This window comes from Tachysurus fulvidraco, chromosome 1, assembly GCF_022655615.1.
Source record: "Tachysurus fulvidraco isolate hzauxx_2018 chromosome 1, HZAU_PFXX_2.0, whole genome shotgun sequence".
NCBI lineage: Eukaryota > Metazoa > Chordata > Actinopteri > Siluriformes > Bagridae > Tachysurus > Tachysurus fulvidraco.
In genome coordinates, this window is record NC_062518.1 from 42042532 (window position 1) to 42060496 (window position 17965).

The 17965-nt window shown below is 40.6% G+C and overlaps 1 protein-coding gene across 3 annotated transcripts in view; it reads right to left on the minus strand.

The window, feature by feature from the left end:
- cacna1eb (calcium channel, voltage-dependent, R type, alpha 1E subunit b) overlaps positions 1-13652 on the minus strand; it is a 73188-nt gene extending 59536 nt beyond the window's left edge. For all 3 annotated transcript variants that reach the window (XM_047821211.1, XM_047821216.1, XM_027170822.2), the window contains exons 1-3: positions 12878-13652; positions 7936-8041; positions 7011-7150 (exon numbers count right to left, since the gene is read on the minus strand). In XM_047821211.1, coding sequence (XP_047677167.1) covers positions 7011-7150; positions 7936-8041; positions 12878-13113 — 482 coding nt within the window. In that variant the 5' untranslated portion in view covers positions 13114-13652. The remainder of the gene's footprint in view (positions 1-7010; positions 7151-7935; positions 8042-12877) is intronic.
- Between the last annotated feature and the right edge of the window lie 4313 nt (positions 13653-17965).

Genomic DNA, 17965 nt, shown 5'->3' on the forward strand with positions numbered 1-17965 from the left:
ATCAACCTACCATGCATGTCTTTGGATCGGGGGAGGAAACCGGAGTACCCGGAGGAAACCCCCGTGGCACAGGGAGAACATGCAAACTCCACACACACAAGATGGAGGCGGGAATCGAACCCCGACCCTGGAGGTGTGAGGCGAACGTGCTAACCACTAAGCCACTAAGCCATCATGCCCCACTAGTAAAATATTAATGAATAAATTTATTAATGAATAAATATTATATTTATGCAAACCATTTTTTTTGTTTTTGAGATGTTTAATGGTTAAAGAGATTGGATTGCGTGCTAACATCCGCCAAGACTGTCAAATATGACACTTTTGGCCATTTCACAGGCTTGACACAAACAATAACACTCTTTAGCGCTACTTAGTGCTGAGACTTTTTATTTATTTCGGCTGACTGTGAAACACTTACTCAGTCATGCAAAAATGACTCAGATCTCCACCTTCGGCACGATCGCAGAAAAGAAAGTCAGCTCTTTTTCTCCAGACTTCACAGAAAACGTGAAGAACAAATGATATCATAACCAGGTGTTTGTTGCTAATAGCTACTCAAGAGCTGCGTTTATAAGGAATAAAGTTTCCGTCTAACGTCTCCGATCGACTGTCGAAGGTTTGCAATGAGTGTGTGAACAAGCGTACTGTATGCATGTTGCCCTTTGACTAAGGTCTATTCACACTAACCTGATCAGGATAAAGTGCTTACTGTATGAATGAGCACACGGACTGGCGTGAAGTGATGTGTGTATGGCATGAGGCAATTTACCGGAAATGAGGCAATTTACTATTAGCTTCACTAGAACGATGCTGAGACTGAGACGTGTCCATAAACATCGTCGATTTTTAAAACCTATTCGTTAGTATAGAAGAAAATGTCCAGATTTCATCATACGAAGGGTTCCCCAGGCTGACGCGTGACTGCCTAATTTAATGCATATGCCTGAGGAACAGCGTGACAGAAATGTCTGTGCTGGCTTTACCAGCATTTCAACCCTTCTCTGACATCCTGTCACACACCATGTAATCGAAATTCAACCATGCCAGAAATCCCTGCACACCTTTTAGTTTACCGAGGCATTCTCGACTCCTTATAAGCAGCGATCGTCATTTTTAGCACTCAAACAGGGCTAATATAAAAGAAGAGAATGGCTTCAGCCATCCGCGGGAAACACTAAACTCCGACAGGGGGCCACTTATGCAAATGCTGCCAATAAAAGACTATTATAAAGAAATATTCGAATATTACGGTATATTAAGTATAAACTTTCTCCCCGTGCGTTCCCATCAGATTTCAGCGCGAAAGAATGTCAAATTAGCTCGGTGCGTCTCTGCAGATTTGCTTGAGGCGATTCATTAATTCCAGATGAAATGACAGCCACGAGCTGTGGTCCACTGGCCTTGTTTCTGGTCCTCAAGGACCGGAGTGGCACATGTGTAGTTTTCTTTTAAGTCTGACTTACTTTCTTTCTGTGTCGAAGGAGGCTGAACGTGTGATGGCAGAAAGTGTGTCAGCTGCATACAGGGGGGGAAACTGGGTTACATTGTAAAACAGGAGGGATTGTATACCAATAAGGGGCAAGTGCAATATAACAGATTAGAGCTCTGAAATTAGGCTAAAAGCGAACAGCTTAAGCATCAGTAATATACAGTGAATATATTTCCATGTGAAATAACATATGCTGGCTCTGAGGTTATTTTGTTTTTAATAAGGCATAGCCAGGAATTATTATATCGAGGCCACAAGTTAATATATTGAGGCCATGACTTAATATGCTGTGGGAAGCTCATAGTTAATACATAACCTAGAGTCTATTGTTTTTGTCCGAATGGGAGGAAAAAGTGTATTTGCTCAGAGTATACGCTCGATATAAAGAGCGCTGTATCCGTTTCGTATCCACAACACCAGTGTCTCCAGTTATTCCAGTCTTTACGCTTCAGAAATTTTAACCATCCGGAAAAGATTTACAGTGCGAGTTCGGTTACACCGGAGCACGTGAACGCAACCCGTACTGTGCACTTGACTTGTTCGGGAAGTAAAGTAACCTGCATGTGTGTATTTTAGCCGATGACCACCAGACATTATTATTATTATTATTAGCTTCTGGCTGGTCGAAGAAGACATTTACATTTACTAGATGCCATTTTTTTCTTCTTCTCATTTTTATACAACTGAGCAATTGAGGGCTAAGGGCCTTTGCTCAGGGGCCCAGCAGTGGGAACCTGGTGGACGTAGGAATCAAACTCACAACCTTCCGATCGGTAGCCCAACACCTTAACCACTAGGCTACTACATCCCAGAAGAGACGATGAAGTGCGTTAATGTGCCTTAATAACAGCATCGAGATAACGACTAAAAATATATATATACGGTGAGTCGATATGGGTGTGTTTTCCGTGCACGGCCGTGTTTGTGATGATGTAATATAAACGCAAATGCAGTAGGGTTCGAGAGAATCAAGTGAGACTGAAACCGGAACCATGATTAGATTCGGAGCTCAGCGAACGTCACCGGTGTGAATATCAACTTACTGTCTGAAAATGCATCGATGCCATCAGTTATGTCATCGATGCATTATCTCACTTATACAGCTGAGCATTTGAGAGTTAAGGGACTTGCTCAGGGACAGCAGCTTGCTGACCCTGGGATTCAAACTCAAGACCTTCTGATCAATAGCCCAACCCCTTAGCCAAACCTTTTAAGTACGCAGGTATTTGTTTTTACAAAGAATTCCAATTTTTTAACGGTAGTGTTCATGTGTTTACATAATACCTACATACAGTAAGTCCATTAGCCTTTAATGACCGGTGACATAAACGTACATAACCATTTATAAAAGCTTATTCCAAAAGCTGTTAGATGTAACATCGCTTTTGTCATAACATCATGACATCATAAGATATGAGGTCATGAGTCTCGAAGTCCACGTTTTGGCAATTTTCATGTCTGAAACGTTGGGTTTCACCGACTGAAAGGTTGTTGAAACGTTTTCAGAATGTTAGTATGATTAACTTTATGTCAATCATCAAAAAAACAAGCTCGGAAGAATTTGATAAAAGACATAATCTGCTTTAATAGTGTCTTGACATGTCATGTTTTCCTGCAAAAAAAAAAAAAAATTCAATCCTTATAGATGAGGTACGGTCATTACAAGCAGGTCAAACTGCTTAATTATTCTCAATAAGCTCACACAAAAAAAAAAATGTTACCAGAGTGAAAAACAATGTGACTGTAACATGTGCCACTTGTGCGCCGTTTCTACCTCAACACCTTTAAACTAGAGTGTGGGAGCAGAGCAGCTTCTGAAGCCAACATCTTGGCTGGGTTTCACTTCATCTCGTCTGCTGACTGGCTGACGTCATGAGACCTTTGCCAAAATTTTGTTTGGAAGGATGAAGCTTCTCATTCTCATCAGCACTGGAAAGCTCTGAAAGCCTCCACGAGGATGGATTCAGGACTATATCGCATGGAAAAATGGGTCAATAAGATAAAAACGTGTTTTCTGTCCAATAAATAGAGATGATAGAGAACTGCTGAATGGATGAAGTGTATAAATACATATCAAGACTGATGTCAGTTTAGATCGAGGAATTTAAACAATGACATACAAAACCATCCAAATTTCATGCACTGATTACATAAAGCACGGTTTACTTTATATTATTATATATATATATATTTATGGCTAGGTCTCACTAATGTCACCATGTCTCACTGATATTTTACTGCCTTACAGTTCTGCTCCACCCCAGACACTCTGTTACACTCTTCTTTACCTAATTATAAATGTAAATATCTATCTATCTATCTATCTATCTATCTATCTATCTATCTATCTATCTATCTATCTATCTATCTATCTATCTATCTGTCTGTCTATCTGTCTGTCTGTCTGTCTGTCTGTCTGTTATTCCTTTCAGCCTACATCTTTCCGCTCTTTCTATGTTTTTGTCTTTCTTCCCTTCTTCCCCATCTCTCTCTCTCTCTCTCTCTCTTTCTCTCTCTCTCTCTGCTTTCCTTTCTTCCACTCTTTCTCCCCCTTCTCTCTCTTTATTCTTCCTCACTTAGTGTTCCACACCTTATTTTCTCTCTATCTACACATGAATGACAGAAGCAGTTTAGACAACAATTTCTTGATTCAAATAAAGATTTACAAAAAATAAATAAATAAACATTTCACTATATTCACTACACTACAAAAAATAAAAATAAAGTCCATTGGAATATACAGAACCCTGTGGTTTTGAATCTGACCAATAGGATTGGAATCTATGTAGAAACCTTGGCTAGAGATGAAGCTTTTATATAAAAACAAATCTATAACTGAAAGAACGTGTAAGATGTGAATGGGTGTTATTACTTTTTTGGAGTCTATCTGTACATGTAGATGACGCTGTGAGATCTTCGTGAACGACGTATTTTAGAAAAGATCAAATAGTTGATTAAATCGGCGAAATTCTACCTGATTCTAAAAAGACCCACAGTTCCCGAATGAAAGAAGGTTTCTTATATGCAAGCAAGTGATAGAACCATTTTGGGTTTTATATAGATGTTGATATATGTATCGAATTCTTCCATTCATAACAGCCAAAAGACTCCATCGCAGTTTCGAAAATCCAACAAAGATCCATGTGAATGACTAAAAAAAACTACTTTCTAACCTGGAATCACTGCATGGTTTGGAATTTGCTGCAGAACCTACGCATAGGGCCGCCCCCGCTACACAACTCAGCACCAGCTGACAGTGCTACATGCTGCCACTTTCTAACTGATAAAACTTCCAGTGAATGACGGTAACCAGCGACGTGTCCGCTGACAGGAAGTGCATTTTCACAAACACAAACAGAACTTTTGGGTACTTTTGGCAAAATAGTGAGTTTTTTTTTTTTACCAGGTTCTCATCTACGACCATGGTTAGCTTGTGTATTTTTATTCCTTACAGGACGGAACAAAAGCAACCACCATTCAGTCATTCATTTATTCATTCATTCATTTTCTACCGCTTATCCGAGCTACCTCGGGTCACGGGGAGCCTGTGCCTATCTCAGGCGTCATCGGGCATCGAGGCAGGATACACCCTGGACGGAGTGCCAACCCATCACAGGGCACACACACACTCTCATTCACTCACACATTCACACACTATGGACAATTTTCCAGAGATGCCAATCAACCTACCATGCATGTCTTTGGACCGGGGAGGAAACCGGAGTACCCGGAGGAAACCCCCGATGCACAGGGAGAACATGCAAACTCCACACACACAAGGTGGAGGCGGGAATCGACCCCCCAACCCTGGAGGTGTGAGGCGAACGTGCTAACCACTAAGCCACCGTGCCCAAAGCAAACACCAGTCGACGGATATAAAGACAAATCGATAGATAGCCAGGTTTCTGAATTCTTTTCTTTAGAAATGATATAAATTTATGATGTATACATTTATATTGCTTATTGCAAGAACTCATCGCTGTAATAAATACTGGGTTTGCCAAATTTGAGGTCATGTATCACATGAGTCAAGCTACTGTGTATCGCAACAACTTTACATAAAAGTAAGTAAGACAAGAAACTACGGAGCATTGAATAGACAAATGGAAGTACCTGGAGTAAGTAGAGCTTTTCAGACTGCAGATATTTGTCCTTCTAAACAGGATTAATTGTTAAGCGCGGGTAACGTATGAGCAGTGTGATATGAACCTCATGCAGGATAACCCAGTATTCAGTTTGCTCGAGGTTTACAATCACTCAGGGAACTATTTCAGGAGTGAAAAGTCCTTCTGAGGCTTAAATAAGCTGCAGCAGCTCATGACGATAGATTATAGTGTGGCAGGAAAACATCCATAACAACATTAAAGCCTCAAACAAAATTAAGTCAAGTCAAAAATGGACCTTCATCCAACATTCAGCCTGGAGCACTTTTAGGCGTGTCTTTGTTCGAATGTAGTTTTGCCAAAATACATAAAATGAACCCAATATCAATTAGAAAATTCGAGACATACAGTATCACGCTAAAGGTGCACGCTTTTCTGATGTACAGACATCGTCCCACTCCATAATCCCCCAATACAAGATCTTGGTGGATACAGTACATAACATTTTTAAACCAGCCCAATCTGGCAACCCGGACATTACATTTATAGCATTTAGCAGACACCCTTTTGTAAGTATTTCAATTTATACAACTGAGCAATAAGGGCCTTTCTCAGGACCCCAACCCAAGTGGCAACTCAGTGGACTTGGGATTCAAACTCATAACCTTCCCAGTAGTCCATGTAGTCCCACACCTGTAGTTTTAACCATGAGGCTACCACATCCCCACAGACCTATTACCTATCCTATCTACTCTTTCTCCCATGAAACTGTTCATGTAGATGGTTCCTGCCCAAAGAGACTTCTATTGCAGTTCCAATTTTAACCACTAGATGTATTAATAACTCACGCAAATTAATCGCTCAAAAATGGTCATTAGTTTCATTTCAATGGAATTTAAATCGCAGGTTGTTGTAAATGAGGACTCGATGCTATGTGCTCGAAGAGCCACCAGTGCAAAGAAGGTCCTGAAACTAATAAAGAAAGTATCCCTCCATTTGGGAACATATCATTTTGGTATGGATCCAGTCTTACTCAGAGCTCCGGCAGCTTGTTCTGTCGCATAGCTACCAGCAAATCAGACCGATGATGCCGCTTTTATATAAGCCTGATCGAAAAGGAAGGGAGGGTTGTGATGTCGGTGTGAAAGGATGCAGTCTAAATGCTCTCATGTTTCAGCAGAGAACGAAGCGCTGTACAAACAGGAGGAACATCAACATGAACTTTTATGGTAATGATCAATGATCGCAGGTTGTGATACTAGATTTTCTAGGCTAATAAATACACATATAACAGCTATTTTTTAGTTTAACAATGCAGGGATATATGGAAAGGGAAGGCTTTATGGAAAGCCTCCAAAGGCTCATATCCGTAAATAACAGGAAATTCACTGTAAGGTGAGAGAAATATCACTTACCCGCTTAACACGACAATAAAATCCATGACGTTCCAGCCATTTCTCAGGTATGAACCCTTGTGGAAAACAAAGCCAAGAGCCAGCAGTTTGATGCCGGCTTCGAAACAAAAGATCCCAATAAAATAGGGTTCTGTCTTCTCCTGTTGGATTGTAGACACACAGAAACGTAGAGAGGTAAATGCAAGTAAAACGAGTCAAGAAACAAGTTCACAAGACTCTCACATTATGTCCAGCTTTCTATTTAAACTCGATCGCTCCACACAATGCTCTCAGGATATTTTTATTTTTTATTTTTTTGTATAACAGAGCAGTGTCTAGACAGAAGGTGAGCTTGTTCCCTCCTTTATGATTTTATTTCAATGTCTTCATTAAGTCGGAAAAAGGAGAGGAAACGAGTGCTGTGTCGTTACCATGGTTAAGTAAAAGAGCATGGATACAGGCATAAGTGAGAGGTGAGATAAAGACACCCTTTGCACTTTGTTTCCTGTGCCTGCAAACCCTAAAAAAAAATCGAATAAAAAAAAAAAACAATCAGCATTTGCTATTAATATGACATTTCTCATTATAAGTGCTACGTGCATCGATTTGCAGTATCCACCCATGAATCACCGAGCGCAATGGCTGTGGGCGTTGCAGATATGACGTGTGATTGTATATTAAGTGAACACATCCTCCACTTTCTCTATGTGGAGAGATCATCATGATCATGGCGCAACTCTTATCTCACCTGGAGATTCACGCCGAAAAGCTCTTTAGTGTAGAAACACGGATCCGAATACACACAGGCAAATGACTCAGTACTGTTTAACAGCACTTATGCTTTTTTTTTTACTCAATATTAATACACTACACAGAACATTTCACAGTGTTCAAGCAATGCTTAAGGTCCAGGGGTTCTCTAACAATAAATAAATGACTAACTTACCAGTCTTTTGGCCATGGGTGTCTTGTCTTCACCAGGGAGATGCTGCTCCAGGGCCAGAACCACACAGTTGGCGATGATGGTAGCCAGGATCATGTACTCGAATGGAGTGACGGCAAGGTTAAGGTATATATAAATCTTTTACAAGATGGAGGATTATCAATCGTATCAATCTTATTAAATTGACATCTGGTTGTGAATGATGTACATCCATCCAGTCATCAGTCCACCATCCATCTGTCCATTCATCCATCCATTCATCCATCCATCCATTTGTCTGTAGTGCTTACACAGGTTTGCAGGGAACCTGGAGTCTGTCATTTCATCCATCCATCCATCCATCCATCCATCCATCCATCCATCCATCCATCCATCCATCCATTTATCCATCCATTCATCAATCCACCAACCATCTGTGCATCCACCCTTCCATCCATCCATCCATCCATTCATCAATCCACCATCCATCTGTCCATCCAACCTTCCATCCATCCATCCATTCATCTGTCCATCCATTCATCAATTCACCATCCATCTGTCCATCCAACCTTCCATCCATCCATCCATTCATTCATCTGCCATTCATCCATCCTTCCATTTATCTGTAGTGCTTACACAGGGTTGCAGGGAACCTGGATTATGTCATTTCATCTATCCATCCATCCATCCATCCATCCATTCATCTGTCCATCCATCCATCCATCCATCCATCCATCCTTTTATCTGTAGTGCTTACACAGGGTTGCAGGGAACCTAGAGTCTGTTCCAAGGCACTCTGGGCACAAGACAAGCAAGGCGGCAACTTGGACAGGGTTCCAACCTGTCACAGGTAACAAAGGTACATGCACTCATTCACATACTATGTACAATTTAGAGATGTTAATCAACCTGCAACGTGGACTGGAGCAGGAAACTGGAGTACACAGAGGAAGCCCTAAAGCATGGGGAGAACATGCAAGCTCCACACACACACGCACACACACACACACACACACACACACACACACACACACACACACACACACACACACACACACACACACACACACACACACACACACACACACACACACACACACACCCACACACACACACACACACACAAATAGGGCAGAGCCAAGAAATCAAGCTGAGGTAAACATACAAACTCCTAAACCACGGCCATTTACCCTTAATGGCATCCAAGATTGTGTACCATTTTATTAACAGTCTCCAACATCTTCTATAAAGAAAGATATACAGCGGCACTTTAGTCCTTTAGCCTAGCTCCCTCACTTCTATTTATGTACACTCTGCTCAAACAGATTCAACTTCCAAAGCTCCGATGCTAACACCACCACCAGCCACACCATCACTCTTATGGTCTTGTCGATCGTTGTAGAACTGCAGTGCATTCTGGGATTTGAGTCTGCTTCAGTCATTTTATCCTGAACATCTCATTAATATCACGATAAATATCTCTGGAACATAGTGAGTGAGAAAAGAAAACTCTCGTTTGAGTAATCCTTTATGTTTAGGAGGATTTTATGTGATGTCCATGTGGTACACAACCGCTAATTTTACACAGATTCACCTCACCAGATTTACATCCCAGCAAAATAATACATAATTGAAATACACCAGATTCACCCCCAAAACTAGACAGTAAAAAAAAAACCCTGTAAATTCACGGAAATCTGGAGCTAATCTGCGAATCTCATTATCATTTCCATTAGCTAGCCATTCACTAAAATTGCATGTGCATCACAGTGGTAAATTACAGTGCCATCCATACTAATAGCTTTGACTCTAAATTATGTTCAATGTGCCTTGTGATGAGTGTTTTGAAAACCATTTGCACAGTGGTTATTCTGTGTAGGCGGCTGAATGGGGAAAAAAGAAAGAAAGAAAGAAAGAAAGAAAGAAAGAAAGAAAGAAAGAAAGAAAGAAAGAAAGAAAGAAAGAAACCATCACATTCACACCGTATGCTGTGGTTAAAAGCCTCTTTGTAACTTGCACAAGAAGAACAGAAGATAAAATGAAGTCTATAGGAAGTTAGATGTCTTCAGTATACAATCCATTCTAAATTACAATCTATGGTAAATTATATACTGTATTAGAGCATTAAATGTTCTGTGCAAAACATCTGTGTGGGTTTCCTCAGGGTTTCCTGGTTTCTATCCAGTCCCCAAAAACATATACTCTGGGATAGATCCGTTCAACACCCTGACTAATAGAAAGTGATTAGGGAAGATGAATGAATGAATGAATGAATGAATGAATGACCAAAAAAGAAAGAAAGAAATAAAAAGACGTGAACATGTGGGTTAGAATGCGAAACAGTCCTCTGATCCGTGATTAGTTTCTCGTCATCATCATAAACGGTGTCATTAAGCCACAATGGACGGCGTGTTGACGAATCTGTTGGATTCTCAGTGATTCACGCTGAACAGACCAAGTCTACACCACACCGAGCTGCTATAAATAGTCTGGGCCGTTTCGAGAACTTCCCACATTCGCTTAATCCCAGATCGGCTTCGTGTAAAACACCTTCAGGGAAGTTATAAACAAGGAGCTCATTAAAGCACCTTAGGTGAACGCAGTCACTTAGTCGATTCAGTCTTTTCCGCAGTCAAACATATGAAAAAGGACAGCAGAGACAGACAGATTAAACAATAGGGAGTGACACACGGCAGACAGACGCGCCACAGCGCTGTCGCAGTTTCAGCAGCACAGAAAAAAGCTCTGAGATACTGTCACTCCAAACAGAAAAACATCCAACCCAAAACAATTATCCGTAGAAGACGCTGGCAGGATTCAGACTTACATTCCTCACCCTTGTAACTACACAGAGTTCTAATAGTTTCACTGTAGTTACTGAATAATTCATAGCAAATAATGTGACTTATACGAATAATAATAATCGTAATAATGCAAGGAACACCAACATCGTGTAACAAAGCCCATAGCATAGTTTACTGAACCTAACCAAAGCTGATACACTTTATAGCCACTTTATACAGAAAAAGAAATGCCCCTTCATCACAAAAGTACACCAGTCACAGTAAAAAAGAGAGAACATGAAGTTCCAGTGTAAAACCAAACATAACCGCCTCATACTGTCTAATATATAAAAACTACAAACACGACCACAATGGTTAAGTGTTGAAACGTAGCTGGTGTAACCATTTGGATCCTTCGTGAGAACGGAAGTACAAGTAATTAGTCTAATTTTACATCTACATCGTTTAGCTAACAGTTTTATACAGACGTGGGTAGCAGACGGGGCAGTTGGTGATGCTGGGATTTAAACTTCTAACCTCCTGACCAGTTCATCTTACCTCAACCCCAATGCTTTATACACCGGGTTCTGTTTCTGAGTCATACCGGTTTGAACCTGCATTCACATAAGTATTATATACCCAATATTTCTGCTAATTGGTTGTAAATATGTCAAATGAAAAGGGATTCTTTTAAATTGTACACCTCTTAATTGCCCAATCATCAGTTTCCTAAACAAAGCAACAGGTAGCCTAGTGATTAGTTCTTACTTTGCTAATTGAGACTGAAGCTAATGTATCTACCACTAATGGATCCATTAGTAAAAGAAAGGCTCAGTTGATGAATTGCTATAAAGAGCCTCAACAAATATACAGTAGTAAAGGAGTTTTAGAGTTTCCTGCAGCTATTAACTACAAATTCCATGAATTTGTCTGAATCTGGCGTAGAGATTTGCTCCAGCAATGTTCCGGATTTCGGTTTAATACTGCGAATCAATTGATGAGGCTTTTTTTTTTCCTCCCATGCCAAAATAATATGCAAATAAGGTAGATTTAACATTAATATGTATTCTTTTAACCTCTATAATTCAGATCCAATTCAACTAATTAAAACCCTGACATCTTTAACGCAATCTCTGAGAGGATTGTAACCTGGGAAATGAATCAGAAAATTGGCGTCCCATTTAGGAAGTTTTCCCCGGAAAAGGCTCTCGGATAAACCTCGAACTTGACTGGGAATAAGCACTTACAGGCACAGTTTATGATCTTTAAGATCTTCCTTAAGCAAGCATGGATTTACGCACAGTGTAGTGCGGTCATTGTGTGAGCTCCACAAGCACAACCCAGCATAATATCTTAAATTCATGATCACAAAAAATAAAATAAAATAAAAAAATAAAATAAAAAATCCTACAGTTCAAAAGAAATTATGTTCCCCAAAGTACAGGCAATTTAAAAAAAAAAAGTATCATCAATCAATGTCAGGATCAATACCACTCCTAAAGGTCCAGTTATGTATCTGAAATATGTATTTGTTCGCTTAATTAAAGATATCTCAGTGACAAACATTTAACACTTTAGTGACTGTTTTCTACTAACAAACCATCAATCCTAGCTCCATCTTAATGCTGGAGAATTAGTGATAGACACAAGACACCCAAAATACAGTGTTAATCCTAGTGCAGTGTTTTCACCTTTCTATCCTCATCCCAGAACATCTCACCTTTTCCCAACTCTGCAACATGTGACTCGACTCTTCGAAGCGTTCCTGAAACCGACCGAGTGTGTACCTAATGGGTTCATCCTTTAGTCCTATTCCTAACCATGCCCTGCTGTATTTTGCCCTGTTACATTGGGCTTGGGGGTGATACAATCAATGGTACTCGTTTGCACCTTCTAGCATGTGTCTTTTTAGTATAAAGATGCACACTAAAGGTACTTGATGGTACCATTAAAAAAAAAAAAAAGACAATTATCTGTATTACTGACTAAGGATGTTGGTTTATGTTGAATTTGGGTCAAAGTTTAGACATCACCCCCTAACCCCATTTCTCTGCCCATACACACACACACACACACACACACACACACACACACACACACACACACACACACACACACACACACACACACACACACACACACACACACACACACCTGATTGAACGTGTAAAAGGTAAGGATATGGCCATTCTATGATCCTTCGTGCGTACTTCCTGACCGGGTTATTCTCGGCGAAGATGAACAGCGACCTGTTTGCAGTGAGACAGTTCCGGCTGCCAGGAGGTGGAGGTTTTGCGCGCCGCGCTTTGATGCTCTTTGGTGCCTCGTTACCGGGACATTCTGCGCGCGCACCCAAGTCTGTGCCCGAGCCCGAGCCCGAGCCCGTCCCGTTCGGCGCGTTCTGTCCGGAGCGGACCATGCCGACCGGACGTGATGCGAGCGAGTGCAAGGAACGAGCGCAATGCCGCTCTCACTCCATGCCAAGCGCATCCACTTCTAAAAAGCGAGGTCAGATCGGTGCTCCGCTCCTGCTGTTTACATTCCAGGAACTTTTCTCCCCTAAAAAGTTGCTGGCTATGCATCAGATGTCGGGCGGCACGAGAGGTCCCGGTGCATCTCCACCTTTCCCTTTCACCTAATTGAAATTAAACACAAACCTGATGTCTGTCGGTGCGCACGAGAATTTTCCAACCAGCAAAACAGAGTTAAAATGAAGCCGTGATATCTCTTGTCATACATGCATGCAAAACCTCGGAGAAAACAACTCGGTTTCCTCATTGAACCTCATTGCATCTCTCTCCTGCCTCTAGGTTTCCGTGATTCAAACCGGTCGAGAGGTGGCGGAAAATCCTGCACGTTGGTCTCACGCGTCGAGCGCGTAAAGCACCAGCAGCAGCAGCAGCAGCAGCATCAGCAGCACAACAGAGAGACTCAGAAAGACTCAGGAAGGCAAAAGGAAAAGGCTGGAACGGTGGCGGAACAGTTGCCATCCCCCACCCACCCCCTCCCCTCCGGATCCACTACCGTCTCCCACGTACTTTTTAGAGGAGCAGTTTATCTCTTTTCGCCCTCCAGGCAGATCGGGCCGCGGGAAAATCGGTTACCATGGCGATCTGTGTTACACTCATCCTTCCACTCAGTACTGTAGTGAGTGTGTGCATGCATCATGCTCTTTACATGTAAAAGAATTGGCGTGGGGGAAAAAAAACACTCATGTTTCCATGCTTTCAGTTCCTTATATAAATAGATACATGACTCTTGTTGCTCAGAGAGGGTTTAGATAGAAGGGAAAACCTCGCATTAAAACTCTTTTTATTCTGAATTCATCACATTTTTGATTAGACAGGAAATGGTGTGATGCACAATGCTGGGTCTGGTATTATTATCACATCATCTTCTTAGAACTTCTTAGTGTTTTATTTGACCAGAAATGCAAGAAAAAAATGAATTTGGATGTCAAAGGATGTTGAACATCCAGAAGGTAAATTTTTATGAACACTCAGTTAGGCTACCTCAATAGTACCCCAAAGCTTTCTTGTATATTAACACTATATGCGTTATAATAATTCCTTCATTTTTTTTTACAGCACTTTTAAACCATGGATATTATCTATCTATATATAGGAGGCAGATTTAGAGGTAAGGAAAAAACTCCTTTAGGTGACATGACAGAGGATCATTGTGAGGGACCTAAACTCAAAAGCTGAACCCACCTTCTACTGTGTGATACTTAATAGTTAGAATATAAATCATTACTGTGTTTCAACACTATACTATAAAGTAAAACAGTACTACAGGAATAAAAATAAATTTGAATAAGAGCCGATAGCGAATATGGATCTGTCTCAATCAGCTCTCTAGTTCAGTACATTTACAGCATTTGACACACCCTTATATCCAGAGCGACTTACATTATCTCATTTTTGTACAACTGAGCTATTGAGGGTTAAGGGCCTTGCACAGGGGCCCAACAGTGGCAGCTTGGTGGATCTACGATCGAACTCACATCCTTCTAATTGGTAGCCCAACACCTTAACCACTAGGCTACTATATGCCAAGACAAGTCACAGAACAGGAAGTCGGCCATTTTTAGTTCTGTTTCTGTCTCAATTTTGTGCCGTGTTGTTTGACAGACTGACTTACAGTTAACACGTTTTGCGTTAGTTGTACTTGCTTTTTTTTTAAGAATGAAGAAGCTAGATGTGTCATTTAAGAAAAGGACAGAAAGAATGCAAGTGTATGTATGAATACAATAACACCCAGAGCACGGGGCTGGAAGGCTTTCCAACTTCATATATCTGCGTCTGTTTTACGTAGCACCGCCCACAATCCACCAAGTGAACAAGCAGGGCTGTGTTTATAAGGAGACGCAGGCATGCGTTGCCGTAATTGTCCACTGTTTTAGTGGGATGCGTTTCGGAGTTCTCTGAATAATAATGTGTCAAAAATGTTTAAACACATGAAAAGGAGATAGAGAGACGAAACAAAGACGAGTGACACATGGCAGCCTGATGTGCAACAGCGCTGTCACAGTTTCAATACCATGGAAACACAGATTGCTCAAGATTAAACTCGAAGCATGTAATTCTCCTACACAGTGAGGCTAAATTTAATTTTTTTTTGTGCCACTAATGCATCTTTGTAGATAAATCTAGTTTGTTTATTCAATATTTTCCAAATAGGAAGTGATAATTTCTTCTCAGATGTCTTCCACGTTGACAATTCATTTATTTTCCTATCTACGTTCATAAACACCGATTAAATAGAAAGTTTGAAAACAATCAAATTGAATGCGTTCAAATTGAACAATCAAACTGAATGCGAAAACAGTATTTCTGACAGCTAAAACATTTACAGTTCTGTTCCTTCAGACACTCGTAGCTCAATGAATTAAACCCTCGCTTCCTCAAACAATATATGGTTACACACTGGCACAAATACCTTGCTTAAATCAAATCATACTGTTGCATTTCACTACCAGGCTCTAACCGTGCCTATGAATCATTCTTATTTTTCTGTCACTGGAGGAAAAAAAAAATCCATCTTGATGAAATGTTTGGCCAGGCTATAGCTATTTGGCATGAGTGAACTCAAAAGGAGCCAAACGGAATGAAAGGGCCACCTACCCACCTGGGATAATGCTGGGATAACACAGAAGCATTACACAGCAGCCAAAAATGATCAATAGGAACAAAAAAAAAAATCATTAGAATAAGTATGTACACAAATACAAACCCTTTGTTCATTATTAAGCTATAGATGTAGTTAAAGATTATAGCTATAGGCAGGCAGATAGTGGATGGAGATATATTTGAAAGTGAGGCTGTCAAAGCTACTGTAGCAAGACTTCATTGATGGCTGGATAGACGCATTTTGTGACAGAAGATGGATTTAGGTAGCAAGGCTGTCAAGACTCTTAAAATCAAAAGCTTCAAGAGACACAACACAAGGCAGATAAAGTGGGGCCATTTCAAATATCATACTGTGGGTTTGAACTCCTGGATAGATTTTTGGCTTGGCCCAGTGCCACTAAGCTATGTAATAATAACCACTGGCAACACGATAGAAACCCAGAAAGTTCAACGTCTAGCCAGTGGGCACTCAAGCAGTTAAGGTTTCAAGCCCCGGCACTGCCAGGCTGCCACTCTATGGCCCTTGAACAAACATCTTTGCTCCAGGGGTGCTGTAGTATGGCTGACATTGCACTCAAAGTTAGGAAATGTGAAGGAAATTGGTTTGAATCATGGACTGAGGGACCAACTCACCTGTCAATCTACACATCATCCAGTAAAAGAAAGTCTGCTTGTGATCATAGTAATGGATCAAATTGCACATACAGAAAGCCCAGAAATCTTCCTACAGTCTGAAACTCTCTAGCTTGAGGTATCCACCCACACACAAGCTCTTGATATCAAAGAGTTTGATAGAAAGCTTAGTTGTTTCAGGAAGAGTTGTTGCTCAAAATACATCATGCACTGGAAAAGATATCCTTTAGTTGACCAGAAGCTTGGTTGTATACAAGATTGTACATGTATATAAGGTTTTGGTTCGAGGAGGGTGTTAATGCTGAATATAAAATGTTTGGTCTTCCGGTCAAGGGCATACTTTGGCTTTCTGCGACCATTAGGGTTTGAAAAGAGATTTTATTTGTAAAGGTGTCATGGCTTTTATCAGAATACTTCTACCTGATTCTCTCACTATGCCAATATTTTCCTTGATTCTGTAGCCCCAGGTTTGGTCATTAGAGACATAGACATAGAATCCAGATTTTTATAACTCTGCTTTGTGACAAAATGTATTTGTAAAAGGATGATCATGTTGTACTCTGCATTATGTATCCTACACAGCATCAAGTGTAGCCTAGAGTATATTCCAAGGAACTCTGGGCACAAGACATAGGATACCCTGGATGTGGTACAAACCCGTTGTACACATATTCACATGCTATGGACAATTTAGAGATGCCAATTAGCCTACAACAGCTGTCTTTGGACTGGGGAGGAAACCAGAGTACCCAGAGGAAACCCCTAAAGCATGGTGAGAATATGCTAAATCTTCAAACACAGTGTAGAGGCAGGAACACGAACAACCAACTCGAGGTGTGAGGCAACCATGCTTTCCACTAAGCCACTGTGTCTTCATGTAAAGGCTGATAATAATAAATTGAAAACCAGTCAAGTTCATGAAGTTCTGAGGCTCTGGATATGGGATTTCTTTTGCATGATGTTGACGATGACTGGACTTCCTTATTCCTCTTCATATTACAGATCACAAATGTTTCACCGTTGTTTGGTCTGTATCACTAATTTAATAACTGGAATGAATTCACTACGATGTCATACTTTATTAGGATGCATAGTATAATCCCACAGCTTGTCATAGAGCCCAGAGAAATGAAGTGACATATTGGATTGCATGGCAGAGCAGCATCACAACTATTCATAATGACAGTTTCATGAATATTTCCTATCCAGGTCACTGTGCAAATATAATATGTCAAAAATAGATCATGAAATAGTTCTTAAGACTGCTCTGCTTTTGGAGAGAAAGTGAGGTGCAAGGAGGGGCTCCGACTTGATTAGTGCACTAATTGAAGGAGGAAATCTGACAATAAATTTTTTTAACGATTTAGCGAAGGGAAAGTGAACAGATATACAAAAACACCATTGTAATTTCCTCACAAGTGTTACATTTTTCTCTGGAATGGCAAATAGCTCAGATCTTGCTGGCAAGAATGTGTGTCATCATATTCAGGGTGGTTTAGGTATCAC